Source organism: Sprattus sprattus, assembly GCF_963457725.1.
Source record: "Sprattus sprattus genome assembly, chromosome: 3".
NCBI classification, from domain to species: Eukaryota; Metazoa; Chordata; class Actinopteri; order Clupeiformes; family Clupeidae; genus Sprattus; species Sprattus sprattus.
This window is the reverse complement of record NC_137922.1, coordinates 40,331,756-40,352,652: the sequence shown is the minus strand read 5'-3', so window position 1 is coordinate 40,352,652 and position 20,897 is coordinate 40,331,756. Positions and strand designations below refer to the sequence as shown.

At 48.1% G+C, this 20,897-nt stretch overlaps 1 protein-coding gene across 1 annotated transcript in view; it reads right to left on the bottom strand.

The window, feature by feature from the left end:
• The window catches only part of myo1d (myosin 1D), a gene marked incomplete at its 3' end in the record, with an annotated part of 80,605 nt that overhangs the window by 8,544 nt on the left and 51,164 nt on the right, over nucleotides 1–20,897 (bottom strand). Inside the window, exons 17-21 of the mRNA XM_080834902.1 lie at nucleotides 17,001–17,224; nucleotides 15,384–15,522; nucleotides 14,908–15,012; nucleotides 14,646–14,759; nucleotides 9,629–9,783 (exon numbers count right to left, since the gene is read on the bottom strand). Coding sequence (XP_080691028.1) covers nucleotides 9,629–9,783; nucleotides 14,646–14,759; nucleotides 14,908–15,012; nucleotides 15,384–15,522; nucleotides 17,001–17,224 — 737 coding nt within the window. The remainder of the gene's footprint in view (nucleotides 1–9,628; nucleotides 9,784–14,645; nucleotides 14,760–14,907; nucleotides 15,013–15,383; nucleotides 15,523–17,000; nucleotides 17,225–20,897) is intronic.

Here is a 20,897-nt window from a genome sequence, read left to right as displayed (position 1 = left end):
GTGTGACCTCCTCTTTCTGCACAGTGGATGCACTGGCAAACAATGAAAGCAGGAGAGCCAGTGAGAGAGGGGGGGGGGGGGTGAGAGAGTGTGTGTGTGTGTGAGAGAGAAAGACTCAGTCAGAGGGAGAGAGAGAGAGGGGGTGAGAGAGAGAAAGACGCAGAGAGACAGCAATGCAGGGCTAGTGCTGAAAAGTAGGTCAGATCCACTTTGCGCACGGGTGCGTTCACACACACACACACACACACACACACACCAAGAAAGAGCCAGGCTACGCACCCCTCACATCTCACTTTCTCTCTCTCCTCTCTCTATCCTTCTCTCTCAATCTGTCCATCAGTGCAGACTCACCCAACTCATGACACACACAATGCTTTTCATCAACACATCATGAACTGCATATGCACCTGTGTGTATGTGTGTGTGTGTGTGTGTGTTAGCATATGTCAGTGCTTCCACCCGTTTGCGTGCGTGTGTGTTTACGTGTGCGTGTTTGTGTTTGTGTGAGGCGTTGGCGGGTAGGTGTGCATGAGTGCATGTTTGCACGTGAAGTCACGTGTGTGTGTGTGTGTTTGTGTTCACAGGGGACTGGGGTGGTTATGTAAGGCCCTAGATTGCATTAATGAACACGTTTGTTTCCGGACGTGAAGAGGGTGTCCGTGCCATGCGGTCGGGGCTCCAGGTAAAGACCGCAGCATTAGACGCACGGGTGAATAGGGATTTTGCAATCAGTACAGTACACTCACGGAGTGAGAGGTAGAGGTAGAGATAGAGAGAGAGAGGGTTACTGTGCTGTTGCTGTTGCTATTTAGATACATTTTAGATTAATGTACTGTTTATACTCACATTGCTATAATTACATTTTTCTTTAATATACTCACTATATTACTCTGGGGTAGCTTTGGCAACACTGCATCCAAACAGTCATGCTAATAAAGCAAGCAACTCTAATTTGAAAAAAAATAAATGAAATTTGACAAAGAGAGAGAGCGAGAGGGAGAGAGAGAGTGGTGGAAACCCTCATCTAGATTCACAGCAGTGAGAGCACCACCACTCAATCCCATGAAATCAGCACAGGAACTAGCACGCACTTATGCTAAGAGACTGATGAGAAGCTTGAGGCAAAACACAAGTCATTTTCCCCTCCTTCTCCATCCCTCTTTCCATCTCTCTCCATCTCTCTCTCACTGACAGTGGACGAGTCATCAGCATTCACTGCCAGAAGGTCTGCTAATGCACTAAATATCAAACATGGATTGGCTGGTTGCTATGGCAACTGCATCTGCAGCTCTTGGGGAAAGAGGCGTGGGGAGAGGTGGGGAGGAGGAGGGAGAGACGCTGAGATACAGGAAGGCAGCGAGAGAGGGGGAGGGGGCTGGATGGAGGGGAGTGGGGAAGAGAAAGACGGATGTGTGAGTGGGTGGAGGTGGAGAAGGAGAGAGGTGAGAGAGGAAGGGAAGGAGGGAGGGAGGTGAAAAATAGATGGAGGGGTGAGAGGAGAGGAGAGGAGAGGAGAGAAGGGAGTGGGGGAGCATGACTCCTCCGAGTCTGAAATTTCGATTCAGCATAAACTGTGACCTTGCCGTAGACGACAAAGGCATCAGGGGCACTGGCAGCAGCAGCAACATTGGTGGTGGGTATCGGCACCGGCGCTAGTCGGTAGCATCTAATGCGCCAGATGCTGTCTCAGGCAGGCCGTGCTTCTCCTAAATGACGAGACCGATGCGCTATCACGTTACCAGATCGGTTCATCGAGTGCTGCATGGCCGCCGCCACTCATCTCCGGGCTTTCTGCATTATCATGCTTCCGCAGACTTGCACAGGCGGCAGTGGCACATGTCAATAAACGGCATCGGGTATCCCTGCCCTCTCCAGCACGCCCATCTCTCCGAGACGGCGCACACACACTTCGGCTGATTGCATTAACAAGCACAGACTACAATGGAGATGATTACATTACGATATTCATCCGGTTTCAGCCCTCCATCTGTCTCCCTTTTGGACCTGCAGACTGGACCGATGCGGCTGAGCTCTGAGGAGGGCGTACAAATGAGCCCAAATGTTTAAAAATAACCACATTAATGGTGTTCTATTCCATTGGTTACAGATGATTAACTCATTAAAGTTAATTAGGGTTTTGTATTAATGAGGATAAAAAGCGAAATGACTCAGGTTTTTTTCTTTCAATTGACACAATAATAGTTCAGAGCGTGTTATAAAAGGGGTGGTGCATATGAGTGTTTATGTGTTTGTGTGTGATTGACTACATTTGTGTGTGTGTGTGGGTGTACTTAGTATCTAATTGACTGCCTTCAGAGACCTCTCACCTGTGTTTGAATGCCATATTAAATGACTGATTAGCTAAACCAAAGATTCCTTGTCAGTGGCTTAGAGTAAAACCCACTCACCCTTTACGCCGATCCCCTCAGTGTAAACTCCCAGCCCACCAGGTTAAACGCTCTCTATCCACTCTTCGTCACAATCATCAAACAATTATCGGCTTGTAACTGAGACGTGGATGGATTTTTCAAAGGGAAACTAAATTCCACTAGCATTAAATAGTGCACCTATTTGGATCATTGGAGAATATGTTCAGAAATATGTCTGCTGTATATATGAATATTTCATTGTATGCATTACAGTTTTGTGTGTGTGAATAAATGATGATAAATGATGATGTATGGAGGGACGGGAGTAGAGGCGAGGGGGAAGGGGACCAGGTCTCTGCCACCCCCTTTCTCTTTCACAGGTCAGTGCACACACACACACACACACACACACACACACACACACACACACACACACACACACACACACACCAAAGCCTCCATCACCTCAGCTTCTGGTCTGATACAGTGTGTGTGTGTATGTATGTGTGTGTGTTTGTGTGTGTTTGTAGAAAATGCACACAGAAACAAAGGGAATATTTCTAAGCCACATAAACTCAGACCTGCTCTACCAGCACACCTACCCAATAAGGACATGGCACAGTGTTTGCTTAGTCTGTTTTAAGATGGAGGCACATATGGAGACATTAATTCACATACACACACACGAACACACACACACACACACACACACACACACACACACACACACACACACACACACACACACACACACACACACACACACACACACACACACACACACACACACAAACACACACGCACATACAAATCCCTATTAACACTATAAGCAACACCATCCAAACACAGTCTTCTCTCGGTCACTGTCCCATATCCCTCGTCAATCTGTTTTCACTCACATAGGTGTGAATATACAGACACACACATGCACACAAATATACACAAACACAAACATGTACACATACATGCACTCACGCACACACACAATATCACAAACCTCAACTCTCTTTCTAGACTTTGCTTCCTATTTATTTTCCTCCAGCACCTTATCTTCTCACCTACTCTTGAGGTAACACATTCAGTCACATGGTGTCTCTGTCTGCCTCCTACCCCCACACCTCCCTCTCACCCGCTCCCTCTCTCCCCTGTTCCCTTTCTCACCCCCTCCCTTCTATCAGGCACAAACCATCTTCCACTGTCACGCTTCTACCCAGAACAGTACTTTCAGTACTAACTGCTCAACTCTATTTAATTCCATCTCCCCATGTCTCTCTCTCTCTCTCTCACACACACACACACACACACTCACACACACACACACACACACACACACACATACAAGTATACTTTCTTTCTTTCCCATACCATCAGACCCTCTCTCACTCACTCAGTCATAATTTCTGACAGTGTTGTTCTCTCCCTCTCTGATTGGGTCCCTGCCCCCCTCCCAGCCAGTCCAGTTTCCTGGTATCTCCAGTCAGTGTTTCCTCGTCTCTCCATTAACAGTTTCCAATGGCACAGATTGGAGCCTGGCCCAGTTTAAACTCAGGGCAAAGGGGGCTAAGAGAGAGAGAGAGAGCGAGAGAGAGAGAAAGAGAGAGAGAGAGAAAGAGTGCTATGGAAAGTGATAAGTGGCCCAGCTGAAATCAATACAGAGCCTGGCACGTGATGGAGCCGAGTCAGAAATAGAGATAAACAGAGAGAGAGAGAGAGAGAGAGAGAGAGAGAGAGAGAGAGAGAGAGAGAGAGAGAAATAAAAAGGGAGAAGTGGAGAGGCAGAGAGTTGATGATCAAAAGAGGGCCTAATTACCACAAAAAATCTTGGTCCTGTTTACAGCCATCATGCCCCTGCCGCCTCCACAACAACTATGGTGCCATTCCAAGAGCCCCCATCAAAACAAGGCCATGAGCTGACTGAAACGGAACGCTGGCTAACGAGCCAATTAACTCCTCACACATGACCCCAGTGGGAGAGCGGAGAGGTGAGACCTTCATCCACCTCCAGCCGTCCCAAACGCGTGTTTGGACTCAGTGGACAAGACCCCCCCCCCCACACACACACACACACAAACACACTTGTCTTTCTCTCTCTTCCTCCCTCTGGCTCTCTCTCTATCTCTCTCTTTCTGGGTGAATGGGTCCATGGTACTGCTGGCTTCGTTTCGGGGAGAAGAACAAACCTTTCATCACTCCGCCACTGAAAAGCGAAGGATGGAGGTGACCATGGCTGGCTATGGCTATTCACAGACATTCTCTCCCCCGCAGCACTGCACAGCTTCCTCAATCAGCACAGACACTGGGCTTTCATTAGGAGACAGCAAAGAGAGACACACAAGGGGGAGAGCTGCCACCAGAGGAGACTTTTACAGAATAAAAGAGAAAGAGAGAGAGAGGGAGAGAGAGAGAGAGATGGGGGCAATTTAAACAGATTACACAAGCAGAGGAGAGAAAGAAAAACAGAAGAAAAGAAAATGGGATCAGGGGGGTACAAAAGGCGTCTGGCACCTCACTGAAGAAGTTCCTGGTGTGAAGACGGAAGAACAGGAAAGTTCCTGTTCTTTTCTTCTTCATCTGCTTCTTTATTATTATTTAACGGGGCCTTGGAGGGGAACCAAGTGTTTGCCTCATCTCTGAGTCATCTGCTAGCAGGGGCTTGCCCAGAATGGTGACTGCAAATGGGCCTTTGTGTTCCGATGAGGGTTCACTTTCTCATGGATGGGTGCCCCTTCGCTCTCCTTGAGTGTGTGTGTGTGAGGAGGTTATTTGCCTTGACCCGCTGCAATCTCCACCACAAGTGATCAGCAGATCAATAATGTGGATCATATACGAGTCCTCTGCGGGAGTATTGAACTCAGATCAAGCGTCCCCCATGGATATCCGTGGCCCTTTAGTTAGTGGTTCAAATGGAAACACTTAGAGAGGGGCCCTTGCAGGGGCCTGACTGAATTACAGAGAATGATCTGATGAGAGAGAGAAAGCGATAGAGAGACAGAGAGAGAAAAAGAGAGAGAGAAAGAGAGCGAGAGATAGACCACAAGTGAAAGACCAACTACAGACTGATTCTGCTTTTGGGGTAGACACACGTCAGAGCATGATAAATAAGTACGGATATGCATAAGGCTATTCATATATTACAGCAACTGAAATAAAATAAATGTTGTCTTTCATACATCCCTTCTTCTGTTGATAACACACTGATTAAATCAGAGAAATCCTCCAAAAGGGTCCATCACGTGTGATTACCAGTGTACTATAGCCTACTTTAATATGCAATGTGACAGCACTGCAAGACCTTACTGCACCAGAAACACACGCTTGACTGCCATGTCACCCTCTGTATAACTGGGACAAACACAACAACATGAAAGGTACACTTCAGGGAAATAAACAACTTTCTCTACTCCCTTAGTATTTTTTTCAGCAAATGTCAGAACAGCTGCTCCTGGGTCAGAGAAAAAAAAAAACACACACAATGGTAATGTTTTGGTGGGGAAGACGGATGTGTGCCAGACAAGGCCCCGATGTGTTTCTTGAATCTGCTAGTGTCCCCCCCCCTGCTAGTGCCCCCCCCCCCCCCCCCCCCCGTGCCCATGAGAGTGTGTGTGTGAGTGTGTGTGTGTGTGTGTGTGTGTCCCTGAAAGTGTGGGCTGGAGGTGAGGCTGCGGTGAGCCCCGCTCCTGTGTGAATGAGTGACAGAGGTGCAGCAGCCACCGCAGCAGCAGCGAGGGAGCGAGGGAGCGGCGTAAGTGCTGCGTGGTGTGCATGTCAATGCGGGAGCGCCGGGGCTAAATATAGAGTCTGCCAGAATCAACAGCAGAGCACCCTTAAATATTTCATTTCCAGAGCTGGAGGAACCAGGGGAAGAGAGGGGGGGGGGGGGGGGTAGAGAGAGAGAGAGAGAGCGAGAGAGAGAGAGAGAGAGAGAGGGAGGGAGGGAGGGAGAGAGAGATAAGGGGGGACAGGAATAAACAGAGAGAGGGGGGGATAGAGAGAATGTGAGGGGGGATGGGGAGGGGAAGAGAGAGAGAGAAGGCGAAACAGGAATAGACTGAGAGAGAGAGAGAGGGAGGAAGAGAGAGAAAAAAGAGGCGAGATGAAAGGAAGCACACATACACACACTTGTGCACTGCACCACACACACACACTTTCACCTCAGATATGCACACACACACTCGCAAACACACGGGCACGATTCATGCTTGCTGTGCAAAACTGGAAGGGTTATCGGGGTGTTTAGTGAGAACTGTTCTGCATCAATGTAGATAAGAGTGTTGTGTTCTTATTCACATATGGCTTTGAGTTAGCCTCTCAGACAGATTTAGCATTAGATTTTTGGGGGGGGGGGGTTAATCTATTCACAGTAGCTGCGAAAAAGTGACAGTGTTAGCAGTTTTTTTTGTCAACCCCCCTAAAACATTTCAAAGTAGAGTCATGCATAAACTATAAGTACCCTTCTGTTTCTGTACTCTAAAAATAAATTGTTCTAGCTTTTACTGGCACTTTCATAGGCATTGCTGGGGCACTAAGCCAATGTAAATGTCAAGGTTACAGTCACTGTCAATTGTGTGAAAAACCCCTTTGAAGGTACAAAGAATCAATTATGCCATCAATAGGTTCTTGTACAAAGGGCTCTAAGTAAAAATCACTCAAATCTGAAGAGGACCACTTTTCCTCAAGAACCTTAGAAGTACACATTGATAGTTCCTTATGAGTACCTTTCTTATCAGTAGGTAACTATGGGAATTAAAATCCATGAATTTAGCTCTTGCAGTGACCCACATGAACACAACCCGATGGCTAAAACCTGTGTTCCCCAGCTCTCTCAGTGCAGGAGTAATTATGACTGACCACAGATCAGCTGAGTAGCCTGTAAGCTAGCCTTGTTATGATGACTCAAGAGGCAACTGTGTTGCTGCAGCAGCATTGCTGTGCTACAGACGCATGCGTCCAGCGAGGCTTACAGGCTTAAAGGTTTCTGGGAGAGAGGGCAGCTGTAGCCTTGACTGCAGGTAAAGGAGAGATAAAGGTTAACTATACATCCACTAGAAGGACACTAATGGGCGCACACAGGCGTGCACACACACACACACACACACACACACACACACTTAGCTACAGTACACAACAGTGGCAAGCATGGCCCCTTGCTTCCCTCATGCATCACTTTGATAGATGGAGTGCTAGAGAGAGAGAGAGAGAGAGAGCGAGAGAGCAAGTGAAAGAGAACCTTATACATGGCAGGTCATTAGTCTGAAAGGTGCTGACTTTACTACCGTTACAAAACGAGCACGAGGGCCAGGCTCAGTGCTTGCTTGGACAAGGGCATCTCCAGAAGCTCTGTTCCGCACTCTCCGCTCCTGACTGGACCCCAGTCTTCTCCACGCATCACTGGAGACTGTCAGTGGATGTGAGGAATCAATTCACGATCAAGATCCCCCCCCACCCCTCAATAACCTTGACTGAGCGCTTTAGTATCAGTGCAAGGATTAAGTTGGTTAAGATCAGCCAGCACATAGAGATTCTGTAATGTGGAGGTTCTCTGGAGATACGTGGTGAAGTTGTGTTAAGGATGCCCTTATGCGGTGATGGAGAAGAGAGGGGGTTTATGGGTGTAGATGTGCAGCGTTAAGGCTTATACGGTGTTGGAGAAGAGAGGGCGTTTATGGGTGTAGATGTGCAGCGTTAAGGCTTATACGGTGTTGGAGAAGAGAGGGCGTTTATGGGTGTAGATATGCAGCGTTCAGCATATTTCTTCTGGGACTGCAGAAAGAACAGGGAGACAAGTGTGTGGCAGGAGATCTGTCTAGGTAAAGGTTGTTTGCAAAGAGCATAGAACCCATGCACACACTCATAACATCCTGAAGCTCTTGGCCTGGGCACACACACACACACACACACACACACACACACACACACACACACTGTAAATGGCAAAGTCTGTTTGTAGGGATGGCCAAGAGAGGTAAAGAGTTCATGACTGCTGTGATGTCCTCAGTTTGATTGCTGAACTCTTCATCCCCACTGCAAGCACACACATACTTACATCTAAACACATGCAAACACGCGCGTGTTCACACACACATCCTGATCTCATGTATCCTGATATAACCTCTCTAATCTGTCACCATTTCCTTGCATAGGAGAAGAGGCTCAGGCTGAGAGTATGAGTGTAAATTAAATTTGTGTGTGTGTGTGTGTGTGTGTGTGTGTGTGTGTGAGAGAGAGAGAGAGCGCAGGGTGAAGCACGTGTGAGTGTGTGTGCAAAAGTGAATGAAACTGACCCAGAAAGAGGCAGAGCGAGAAGGAGACAGGAATCCCACTGCACATAACATCCTCATCTGGGCACAAGTGATGACTGATTCTGACATTAGCTAGTAGCTGTGCCCTAGAAGCACAGGCAGCTGCAGGCCCCATACATCAGAGAGCCTAGTGCTCCCCTGCCTGGAGGCTGGAGAAGGACTCGACATAGAAATCAGAGGGATAGAGGGATAGAACCACAGTTTGGATAAAATACCAAATTGAAGAGGGAGGGGAAATGTATTTCTTTTTTAAAAAGTTTCTGAAAAGTCTGAGTGTATCGGATCATACGGAGTCTAGGAAGAAACGATGTTAGATGGGGGAGGGATGGGGAGGGAGGAGGAGAGATGGAGAGGGAGAAGGAGAGTAGAGATGGGGAGGGTTGAGGAGAGGAGAGATGGGGAGGGAGGAGGAGAGGAGAGATGAGGAGGGAGGACGAGAGGAGCGATGGGGAGGAGTTGAGGTCTCGGTGTGTCCTTATTCGCTCCCCAGAGAAGGAGCGGCGCCAGAGGAAAGGAGTTTAGGCACAGAGGCTGCATTCCCACAAGGCCACTGCTCAGCTCACGCAGTCGGTGCTCAGTTGTTCTCGGATGTGTGTATGTGCGAGTGTGAGTGTGTGTGTGCGTATGTGACTTTGTGTGTGCGAGTGTGACTGTGTGTGTGCGTATGTGTGTTGGGGGTGCCTTTGTATTTTTTGTTGTACAGTATATAGTTTCCTGTCTGTGAGACTGTGTGACTCAGCTGGTAGCGGAAGTGTCCAGGACACCTTTTGAAGTGAATCTGGTTTGAAGTTTTTGCAAATGTGTGTCTGTGTACCATCTGAAGAGTGTGTGTGTGTGTGTGTTTATGTAAAATTTAAAGTTTCGGCGTTTGAAATAGGTATGAAATGGACACATTTGAATTTGTTAGTGTGTGTGTGTGTGTGTGTGTGTGTGTGTGTGTGTGTGTGTGTGTGTATTTACCTTTTGAAGTGACTGGACATGGTGCCCACCAGCTCGCCGATGCGGCTCTCCCCCGCTGGTGTCATGCCCTGCAGGCACACCACCAAATCACGGCCGTCCTTGGTGTGGAAGACTACGAGCTGGTCCTTCCCCGGGGACACACTCACCCCTGTCACCTGGGAGTGGACGGAGAGAGGGAGAGAGGGAGAGAGAGAGCGAGAGAGAGAGAGAGAGAGAGCGGGAGAGAGGGTGAGAGAGAGAGAGAGAATGAGGAGAGGAGGTAAATCCAGAGGCTGGATTTGCTGTCACATCTAAAGGCCACAGCCATTATTTAGGACACATTAGTCTTAACCAGGAGAAGCTTCCAGAAAACATCAATACCCGAGCCCTGGGAGAACGAGGTTGAATACACAACAAACACAAACCTGCAGTATATCAGCTACTGCATGCCGTGCATGCTGTTAAAACATCCATGTAATATAAACATTACATAAGAACAGGTATTTTATCTCTCCTATATTGAGCCGAGCCAAAGCAAGTAAACCTAACTAACACAAATCTGCACAATTCTAATAATACTTTTTCTCTCTCTTTGAAAAGTCATTGAGAAGTCATTAATTAGACTTTCTAGACCCCGGCGGACTCACTCTTTTTAGAAAAAAAAAATAAACAAACCACACCACCACCACCACTCTCATAAATGCCTAGCAACGGAACAACCGAACAAGAGGCTATAATCTTAACCCCAGGAGATAGGAGTGGGTGTTTTCACACTGCGTTGAGTAGGAGCAATGTGCTCCATCAGCTCCTGTTCGGTCTTGTTCTGTTTTACTAATGACTGTTTATTTTCTCTGGCCCGATGAACCAGAGGACCTGCAGTTCTAACAATTTGGTCCTTCCATCCTGTCGTTTAGAAGAATGTTTTTTTCTGGCCTGTTTGGAAGGAATGGAGAGGATTTGTGAAGCTATCAGGTTGGTTCCCATCCCTTTCAACCATTTAAGGATGATTAAGGAAGCTTGAGTTCAAAACATGAACAATGTATAATTTTCTCAGAAGGGTAGGAACCCTGCGGACAGAAAAACGGGGGTCAGTGGGGACATGAATAAGTGTTGCAACTCTGAGTCATCACAGCACTGTCAGTGCACCGTATGCTCATCTTGGGTCATTCAGCGTTATATAATATAGGAAACCCATGACCTTGGTCACACACTATTGTCAAGAGCCATTGTGGCTCCTGTGGCTGGAAAAAACAAGCTTTACAGCCACACAGGTAAACAACACTCAGAGTGCCTGACCTGACACAGAGGCAGGTTAATGATCCCTATCTCGTTCTTCCCACTCTTTCTCTCCCATTCACTCGCTCCCTATATCTCTCCATCTCCCTCCTTCCTCCTCCCTCGCTCTCTCTCTATATGGGCCTCATTGAACACAGCCCAGGCAGCGGAAGAGAGCCTTGAGGGGATGCAAGCGCATGGATTCCCCAGTCGAACGGCACACAAGGATACGAGGGGAAAAAAAATCACTATTTAAAATCGATTAAGAAATGAAAAAGCCGCCGCCGGAGTCAATGGTATTTATCTTATCACCCTAAATTTAGTTAAGCGCCTTGTTTGCGACACCAGACGGTTTCCCTACTCCATGGGCCTTCAGGCTGAGGAAGCATTTAATTGCTAGCTGCATGGGACTTGTTGTTGATCATTGCATTTGGTGCAGGGAATGAACAGAGCCTTCCCACAATACCTCACTGTGTTGGCTCAATATTTCCCCGACATTATAACGTTTAATTACTGCATATTGTTGTGCCAAGGTGTGTACTGTCTTCATCCCCTCTTCAGTCAATGAGTTCTCATTTTATTTTTAATTGAATAAAAAAAAAAAAAAAGTATTTGGAGCTTAGCTAGCTTGGGCGCCAGTGACATGGTTGTCCCAAGGAGGGTGAGATAGTGTGCGATGAGAGCGGGGGCGGGACGGACGTCAAATGAGTACAGAGTGGGCACGGCATGGCATGGCAGCCGGAGACCGGACCCCTCTGGTCCTGGGCCGCCTGTCATCATTGCTATGGTGATGGGGATCGGGCGCCCCGGCTCCCCTAGAGTTAGTCACTCTATTCTTGATAGGAATGAGTTGGCAATTATGTAACTTCTTCTGGTTCCCTCTGTGCACCCAAAACTCCCTGGAGAGAGAGGGAGGGGGGGCAGAGAGGGGGGGAAGAGAGGGGGAAGAAAGGGGGAAGAGGGTGAAGTGGGAAAGAAAAAAGGAGAGGGGGAGGGAAACATAAATAGAGACAGGAAAAGAGGCAGAGGGAAAGAGAGAGAAAAAGAGGCAGAGAGGAAGGTCAGAGTGGAGGAGAGATGGACAGAGGAGGGATAAAGAGGTGAGGAAGACTGGGGGGAAAGGAAAGGAAAGAGATATAAGGAAGGGGGAGAGGAGGAGTGATGAATATGAAGGGGTATAGGAGGAAAGAGCAGAAAAAGAGACATAAAGAGAGGAAAAAGTAAGAAAAGAGTGAGGGGGAGATGGAGAAGGAGAGAGAGAGCAGTAAATCGAAATGTAGGGAGAGACACACAAAGAGACAGAAATAGAGGGAGAGAGAGAGAGAGCAAAGGAGAGAGAGACATACTGCAAAAGGAGATGAGAACAAAGGATGAGACAAGAGCTCTGTGGTGTTTGAGGAGGAAGATGGCAGTAATTAGCCAAAGCCATGAAAATCCCCCTGGCATATCATTCGGCCCTCTGTTACACAGGCACGCTTCACTGGGGCCTTAAACCATTATATAAGAAACAGCATTTAAATCTTCCATCTGAGAACACAGCATTAGCTTCTTTTACTGTTTAAAACCTTCAGCTCCTCCAAAGCTCTTCCACATGAAAATAAAGAGAGAGACGAGTCGAGAAGGAGAAGAAAAGGAGAGAAAGGCAGAGGGAGGCTGATAAAGGGATATAGGAATTTAAAGAAGGTAGATTAAGAAAGCAGTTGAAAGAGGCGGAGAGAAGAAAAGGTGGGAGCATGTGGAAAGGAAAGAATAAAAACCAAAACAAGCATCACCGGAGGGGAACCTACAGGCGGAGGCTTGTGCACATGCCCGGACGGCAGCGGCAGACATCAGCTGATCCGCCGCCCCGCGCCATCGCCATGGCAACCCCGTCTCCTGGGGGAACGTTGGCATGACAACGGCAGAGCCAAGAATGGATGGGGAGCTGGGAGGAGAGGCTGCTGACAGGCAGGGGCTGCACATTTGGGGGTGGTGGGGGAGGAAGGATGACGAGGGGGATTGGTACGAGGATTAAAAGCGACTTATTTTAGTACCAAAACAGCGCTGGCTTAAGCAGCAGGGGCCCCGGCCTGTTTTCATTTAGCCACGACATGGTTAAAAACTCTGCCCCCGTTTAACCACACTGTGATCATCCCATAATGGCAAAGGGCTTAGCTGTCAGATAAATCAACTCAGGGTGTTGGCAGAGTGGACACGCTGAGGCCAGCTCTCGCGTGCTGACCCACTGCCTTTTGTCGCGCCCTCCACTCCCTGGTGCATCGACACATGAATCTAGTAGGACGGGGAGGGTTTAGCAGGGCAGCGGCCCGTGCTAATCAGCTAGTGCTAAACGCTTTTCCCCTACAACCAACCTTCAGCCATCGATTGGGCGGCCCGCGTGACTCGCTGTGCCCGTTTCACAGTGGCTGCTCTCAGCCTCTCCCTCTCCTGATACTGTAAGAGGTCCTCGTGGTATTTTTTTCTTGTTGAGAGCCAAGCACTCTCTGTCCCTGTGGTGTGCGGGGCTCCCTGTATTGACAGAATGTACCGTCAACCAGCTCAGTGGGGTTTCAGTGGGAGCTGCACTGCAGAGGACAGAGGGCTAGGACATGGGGGGAGGCGGTATTCAGAAAGGTGGAGGACACACAGTCAGTACCTTATTGAGTGTCCATCTGCACACACATATACACACACACACACACACACACACACACACACACACACACACACACACACACACACACACACACACAGTCTGAATATCTACATACACACATGCAAAGAAATTCAAAACAGCCACACAGACACACAATCTAAAGAAGACTGCAGATGGGAATATATTGTCTTCTACACTCAATTATGCTTTCATCTACATATGCTTCACACTTGTACATACCCATCCATAACCACATACAGACTGCACACATGTGGGCGCACACACACACACACACAGACACACACATGCACGCACACACGCGCACACACATGCACACACACACACACACACACGCACACACACGCACACACACACACACACACACACACCCCTTTTGTTTCCCTTTTGACAGCACGGCCAGTCAGAACAAATAGCTTTGCTGCCACCGTTGTCACCCCTGGCGGTGCTTGCTCCTGCGAGAGTGTAACAGGGATGGAAAGCGGCTGTCCCCCTCCTCCGTGACTGATGGCCCAGCCAGCTCTCGGGGAGGGGAACCTCCCTCAAGGTCGCCTTTCCAGGTATAAGCCCCCCGCTACCAAACCGTAATCCCACATACAGTTGTGAAGGTCTCAGTCTTCTGCGGTGCTAAAAGCATGACAGGGCATAACTGGCCAAGCTTTGAGGAGTTGCGTAATCTGGGCTCTAATGACACATGCCACTATTGGAGGTCGGTTGGCCTAAATAGAAATGGTCTTTCAGTGGAACACTGTGCTTCCAGTAATGTTGTTGAGGTTCTCTGAAGAAATTACCTTAAAAACCTGACCTGATTTTTTTCAAATGAAATCGACCTGATCAAGACTGGAAGATACCAAATGTACAAGTGCTTTCAAAAGCTTTTTGCACCCCCTCAGCATTAGTCTTCAGTGAAATAGAACACTTACCATAAAAGCATAGTGGTGCCTCTAGGGTCATTAGTGGAGAGGAACAGGCAACACTCATTAAATTAATTTAAATTAAAAAATAAAAATGTAATGATAAAAAGTCCAGCCGTGAGGTACAACGCGGCATGCAGATAGGTTATAGTTCATATGTAATTTATGTGTCCTCCCTTTATAGTAAGATACTTACATTATAGAGAGGGATGCTCTTCATAGGTTTGTACTGCTTGAGGGGATCCATCTTGTACAGGTGTCTGTCAGTAATAAACACAGCTCGATCCTCAGCCTTGTTGAAGTGGTTGATCTGAGAAACACACGTGTCATTAGAGACTCCTTCACAGCTTCCTCCATACAAGTATGACTGCATATTCCTAATACTGGGGCTTAACTGAATTGGCTACTGACTAGCCGAGGACTAAGGCAACCACATGCAAACATGCAAAGATCCTTACTTTGCGGACGTTGGAGGAGAAGAGAATCCTCATGAACTTGTCCTTGCGCTGAAGGTCGCTGGACACCAGGGTGAAGGAGGAGGCAGCGTCAGGGCTATCCCGCCTCTGGAGACATGACCGACATTTTGCATTTGTGGTGTGTCAATATGTGTGTATGACATTTCAGCCTCATAAATGAACAAGGAACAAAATCGCAAAAAAATTGCAGGTAATACCTGAAACCTTATATTTCAATTAGCTGGTTAATATCGATGAATTATTTAGAGGTCTGTGCATGTGAATGTATAATGTATATAAATATGTGTGTGTGTTTGTGTGTGTGTGTGTGTGTGTGTCTGTGTGCATGTGTCTGAGAGACAGAAGCTAAAAGCAAAACAAAACTGAGAATGTCATCATCTGTGTTGTATCCAACTCTAGATTGCTTGGTGATGGACCCTTGAGACAGAACACCTGTTTTTGATCACCCCCAGACTCACCAGGTAGTTGCCCTCCCAGGCTCTCTGCAGGCCCAGGTCGGCTCTCTGGCCCTTCAGGCACTCCAGCGTGGCCACCTTGGCCCTCACCTTCAGCATATCCTCTGGGGAGAGGCCTTTGATCAGCGTCCAGGCCCACCACCTGGAGGGCACAGCAAAATAACCTTCTCTTAGGCCTACTCCAGGTGATTAGATAGCTCCACAGAGCAAGACACCCCCCCCCCCCCCCCTCTATGCGCTTTTTACTAGTTGGTGCTTGACTCAAGGACGACTGTCATGTCTTGTTCAAACTGTTCGAGTTCTTGTCTGAGATGCCCCACAGCAGGCATTCTGCTGTACTGTTCACACAGTGTGGCAATCAGTGTGTTGAGGAACATACTTGAAAGCTGAGTGGAACAACAGGTGTCACGCACTGGGTGACTCATACCAGGTTGAACTTTAAGTCTGTCTCACACCAAAAAGCCTGAGCAGCTTCACTTTTTTTCAGACACTAGCTTTAAACCCTGTTTTCCCCTCCACCGTGGAGAGGGCTGGGAAACTCTCTCAGCTTTGAAGAATTTATCAGATAAATCTATGATCAGAATATCAATATCTAGAGTGAAGGTGCACATGGCAGACAGCATAGCAGGTGTATCACACTGGGGCCTGGTGGAAAGGTAAAAGCAGCAGACAGACAATGAGGTGGATGCTAATGCTAATTGCTGATCCACACACACCTTTGAAAAGCACTAAAACCATACCGGGCCTCTCATCCACCGGGGCAAATCATTGTGTTCCTCAGAAGTGAAACCAGGAGGGATGCCACGAAGCATTCCGGCCGATTCACAGAGTCTCCTCAGAGCTGCTTATGCTAATGTGACAGGCTAGCTGAGAATGCTGCCTCACTGAGGGCTCTTCAGTACTGAGGAGGCAGAGTTGGGCTACACGCAGGAGTGGTAGGCAGGCTGTGCCAGGCCATCTGTTTGAGTTAGAAACCTCGCAGAGCCCCAGTGACCTACGGCTTCAGGGCAAACCAGCCATGGATGACGTTTAGCGCTTGGAGCTCATTGAAACATTAGCTAATGGGTCTCACGGTTCTGTGTGCCTCTATGAAAATCTTACTTACAGTTAGTTGCGGATGTTTTTTAGTCACTACTGTAGCCAACCCACTTTAAAGGCTAAATGTCTCAAGGTGACTCAATGTCATGCTAAGACAGGCCTGAAAGAAACCTTGTATTATGATTATTATTATTATTATTATTACTAGATACTGTAGTTACCTCCAGCAAGGAGGTTATGCGATCGGGTCCGTTAATTTATTTATTTATTTATTTATTTGTCCGTTTGTCTGTCTGTGGACAAGATCTCTCAGAAACTACTGCAGAGGTGCATATCGGTCCTGGTACAGCCCCATTAAAATTTCAGGATGATCCGGATCTGGAGAAATCTTTGATTGCTCTTGTTTAGTTATATTAAGCTTGCATATCAAAGGTTAAACACACTTGAAGAGTTTTATTGCAGTTGATGCTCATAACGATGAATTCTTTGCAATGTGTTAACTACATTTTAAATAACCTGTCTGTTGGCTGACCCCTCATCAGTGAGCTGAGCCCCAGTAGCTGATTGGATCATTTGACACACCTGTTGTAGATGCTCCTCATCATCTCCTCGAACTTGCGCAGCACTTTGGGCGGCGTGGGCCACTTGACGTGTTTCCCATTATCCTTCATGCTGCGGATGTTCTTGAAACGGCGGTTCACCTCGCGGATGTAGGACCTCACCTTGTAGCGGCGGTAGGCCCGAATGATGATGAGGGCCGCCCGCATCCGCCGGTAACGCATCCGGGCAATGGTGCCACGCCACACCTAGAGCAAACGAAGGAGAGAAGAAGGGAAAAAAACAGAAAAAGAGGGAGACAGAGAGATTTAATAGGTTAGTCATTAGCCATAGCTATGATCTATGGCTGTTCTGCACGCCTTCAAGGAAATAAAACACCACAGCAGAAGGAAGGAGTGATCAGGGAATTCGCTCTCAACAGGAGGAATGATCCCAGGCCCTGGCAACTACACCCCCCTTTGGTAGGATATTGCCCCATCCTGGACATAAATTATAGATGATAATGCACCTCTAGGGAGCCATCGCGGCTGTTAAGTTGCCAGTAAAAGCAAGGCCATATGCTCTCTTTACTTCTCATTGACTCAAACAGGAGCAGGCTACAAATAGGCCGAGGAACAGCAAACAGTGCAGAGTGACTCCATGTCCTACTGGGAGACATACTAAGGACCTGAATTTTATACACAACACTCTTGGTGATATCACGTCATAAGGTATCATACGGGAAAAAGAGCTCAGAAATGGTCTGAAGTTAGTCTGGGAGAGCAGCACCAATGCAACAGGCCCAAACTAATGCAGTACCTGCCAGTTTAAAACAATGAAGCGTAGAGACCAATACCAATAAATAAGAGAATTATGGACATTTTAAAAGCCATTCCATGTTACAGTCACTCCCTCTACCAGAGAGTGGATCTATAGAACTGTAATTGTGGCCTTAAGCAGATAAAGAGAAAAGGTCACTCATGGCTAATCACTCATTATAGTCTTATACAAGAACATACAATGAGCAGCGCGTCAGCAGCAGACCTGTGTTGCATGCTAAACCACCAGGACATGCTCTTTCATTATGCTGATGCTAAGCAGGAGCAACACACAAATGAGCATCTGCACAGGTCTGTGTCTGCAGGTCCCTCGTGGTTTCCTCTAACCTGTGACGGTCCTGAGTAATGACCTCACACGAGCAGACGCACTCCCCCACAGAGTGCCACCGCTGCCACTGCAGGGGTCATTATGCAACACCTCTGATTAAATTATGCATTGGGGAAGGAAGGCCAGAGGGACGCAAATTTGTCACACTCAGCAAAGCTGTCCACACTCCAGCCTGACGAGGGGGGGGGGGGGGGGGGGGTGGGGGGTGGGGGGGGGAGAGACATCCTGACTTATTTCCAGGGAGGGGGGAGACATGCTTACATTACAATCAATCTCTCTCCTAAATCTCTAATCTCTATATCCACATATGACCACGGTTGTCTTAATGGACGGTGGAGGGGGGGGGGGCTTAAGTTGAAAAATGCTTAGCGATGCCCAGTTGGGACATCATCAGGAGAAACAAAAGAGGTGAGTTATGGCCGTGCCTGTGGAAAAACGAAACAAGCTATAAAATCACACAGTGCTCCCGCTCAGCGTTTTTTAAACAAAGAGAGGACCCCCCGAAGCAGCGATCCACATCTGTTGCGGTGCTACGCGAGTACAGATCGCTTTCGTCTCCGGGCCCTCTTCCCTCCTGCTCTGCCTCTCGCCATGTGCTCCAATCATCTCTCTTTCCTAGACCTCCGACTGGAGGCGTGCCTCACTCATTGACTCCCTGGCCTGAGCCTTAGACATTTTGCTCTTGCATTGAGCGTCTGTCACCTCACGCCTCACGTAACCTCTTGTTCTAACACCCTCACCAGTCACAATATGTCCCAACGCAGACGGTGACACGGCTGTTATGGGGTCAAGCGACATTGACGTGATTGCCACTGCATACACGTGTTCACTGACAACACAGATAGCGCTGATGATTAAGGCCTTCACAGGAAGCTGGGGGGGAAACAAAATAGGGCGCACATCACATTAGCATGACTGCGGTCAACACAACAACCTTCAGCGAATGGGTTCAGTGTTGTAAAACTAGCAAACTAGCAGCAGTAGCTTCCATTTGCAGAAGTGTTTCGGATTTGCGACTCCTTTTAGTGTTTCTGTGTGACAATAGGAGCGCTGGCGGCGTCTAAGCACAGAGAGACGGCTGGCGACTGCTCCGTGTGGGTGCTTAAGCTGCGAAGATGCTGTGACAGGCGTACGTGTCGTGAATCCAGCAGCAGGTAGCGCCTCGTACAAACTGCTTCAACAAAGAGGACAGCCAGGCGGCTGGCGTTCCACGCGAGAAGAGGAGGATGGGGGGGTGTGGGGTGGGTTGCGGTGTGGTGTGGTGCAGTGGGAGGCGGTTGGTTTGTGTAGGAGTGGCGCAACGGCACCCAAGGGATGCTGGGTAAAGCAGCCCAATAACATTCCTGCCTCCACACCCCACCTATCAACAGCACCAGTAGACATCCTATAACCCTGTCTGATCAGCATTTTAAAGACTCCTGCCACATTGGACGCCTCCCCCCTCTCCCCTCTCTCTCCGCCTTCCCGCTCCAAATTTACGACCTCATCAAAGGCTAATTGAGAACCGCTCGCTGAGACAAAGTGTGACAGATTGCTGCCGCCCCGATTGATCAGTTCAACAGCATTTTCTGGGATAAAAAACAGCAACCAGCAATGGACAGTTTTTCTTTATAAAAGACAGACAAAACACTGTCAAAACACATTGCAACTTCTGACAGTTGCAATGGCTGCCGCCAAAAAATAAATAAATAAATAACTGAACTGTGGATAATGGATGTGGACGGATAAATTCTACAGCACTGATAAAAGTACAAAACTAAGGGAAGCCCTGAGATAAAGATCAAACATTTTTTTAAACATCAAAACAGCCCATTTTTGGGAAGGACATGGGAGTAATTATGAAAGGCGTGCCTGATGGGATGCTTTGTTAAATGTTTTGAAACAGAGGTGAAGCCCTAAAGACCGAACCGGGGGGAGGGAACCCCTTCTCCTGCGTGAGCATTTCTCATCAGGTGGCAGTGGGCCATTATGAATGGATGGGAGACGCAGGGGCAGGAGTGAGGGAGTGAGGCTGCCGTTCATTAATCAAAGGCAGACGGCTGGCCGGTGGTGGCAGCCCCCCCAGATGCCACAGAGCCCATGCTCAAACACACAATTCCTCCATGTCCAAACCCTCATGGGAGAAGTGGAAAGGGGAGGAGGCAGGGCTGCGTCTGACATATTCAATACAGATGCATCGAGGGATCAAACACAGTGAGTGTGTGTGTGTGTGTGTGTGTGTGTGTGTGTGTGTGTGTGTGTGTGTGCGTGCGTGTGTGTGTGGGTGTGTGTGTGTGTGCGTGCGTGTGCGTGTCTGTGTGTGAGTGTTATATTGCAGTTAAGTGGCAGCAAAACCAGTCCTAAATACAGGCAGTCGCTGGGGACAGAGACAGGAAGTGGTGGTGTGAGAGATGAAAAAATAAGTAAATAAGACAGAGAAAAAAATAAGAGAAAGAGAGGTAGAGAGAGAGCGATAGGAAGAACAAAACCCAGAGCAAATGAGAGAGAAAGAGAGAGACAAACGGAGAGAGAGAGAGAGATATTTTTTAAAAATCAATGCGGTGCGGGGCCACTGCTCGGCTTCATCTCCTTCCTGACCTCTAGCCGGCTGGAGGGCTTCACCAGGGGCGGTTGGTGCGCTGCCATCAGGCGGCAATTAGAGGAAGTAACAGCCGGACCCCTGACACAGCTGTCACTCCCCACACCGCTACTCCCATCCCCTCCCCCTCTGCTAGCAACACATAATTAAAACCGCTATCAGATTAGACACATACCTGCTACTTAGTGATTGGATTC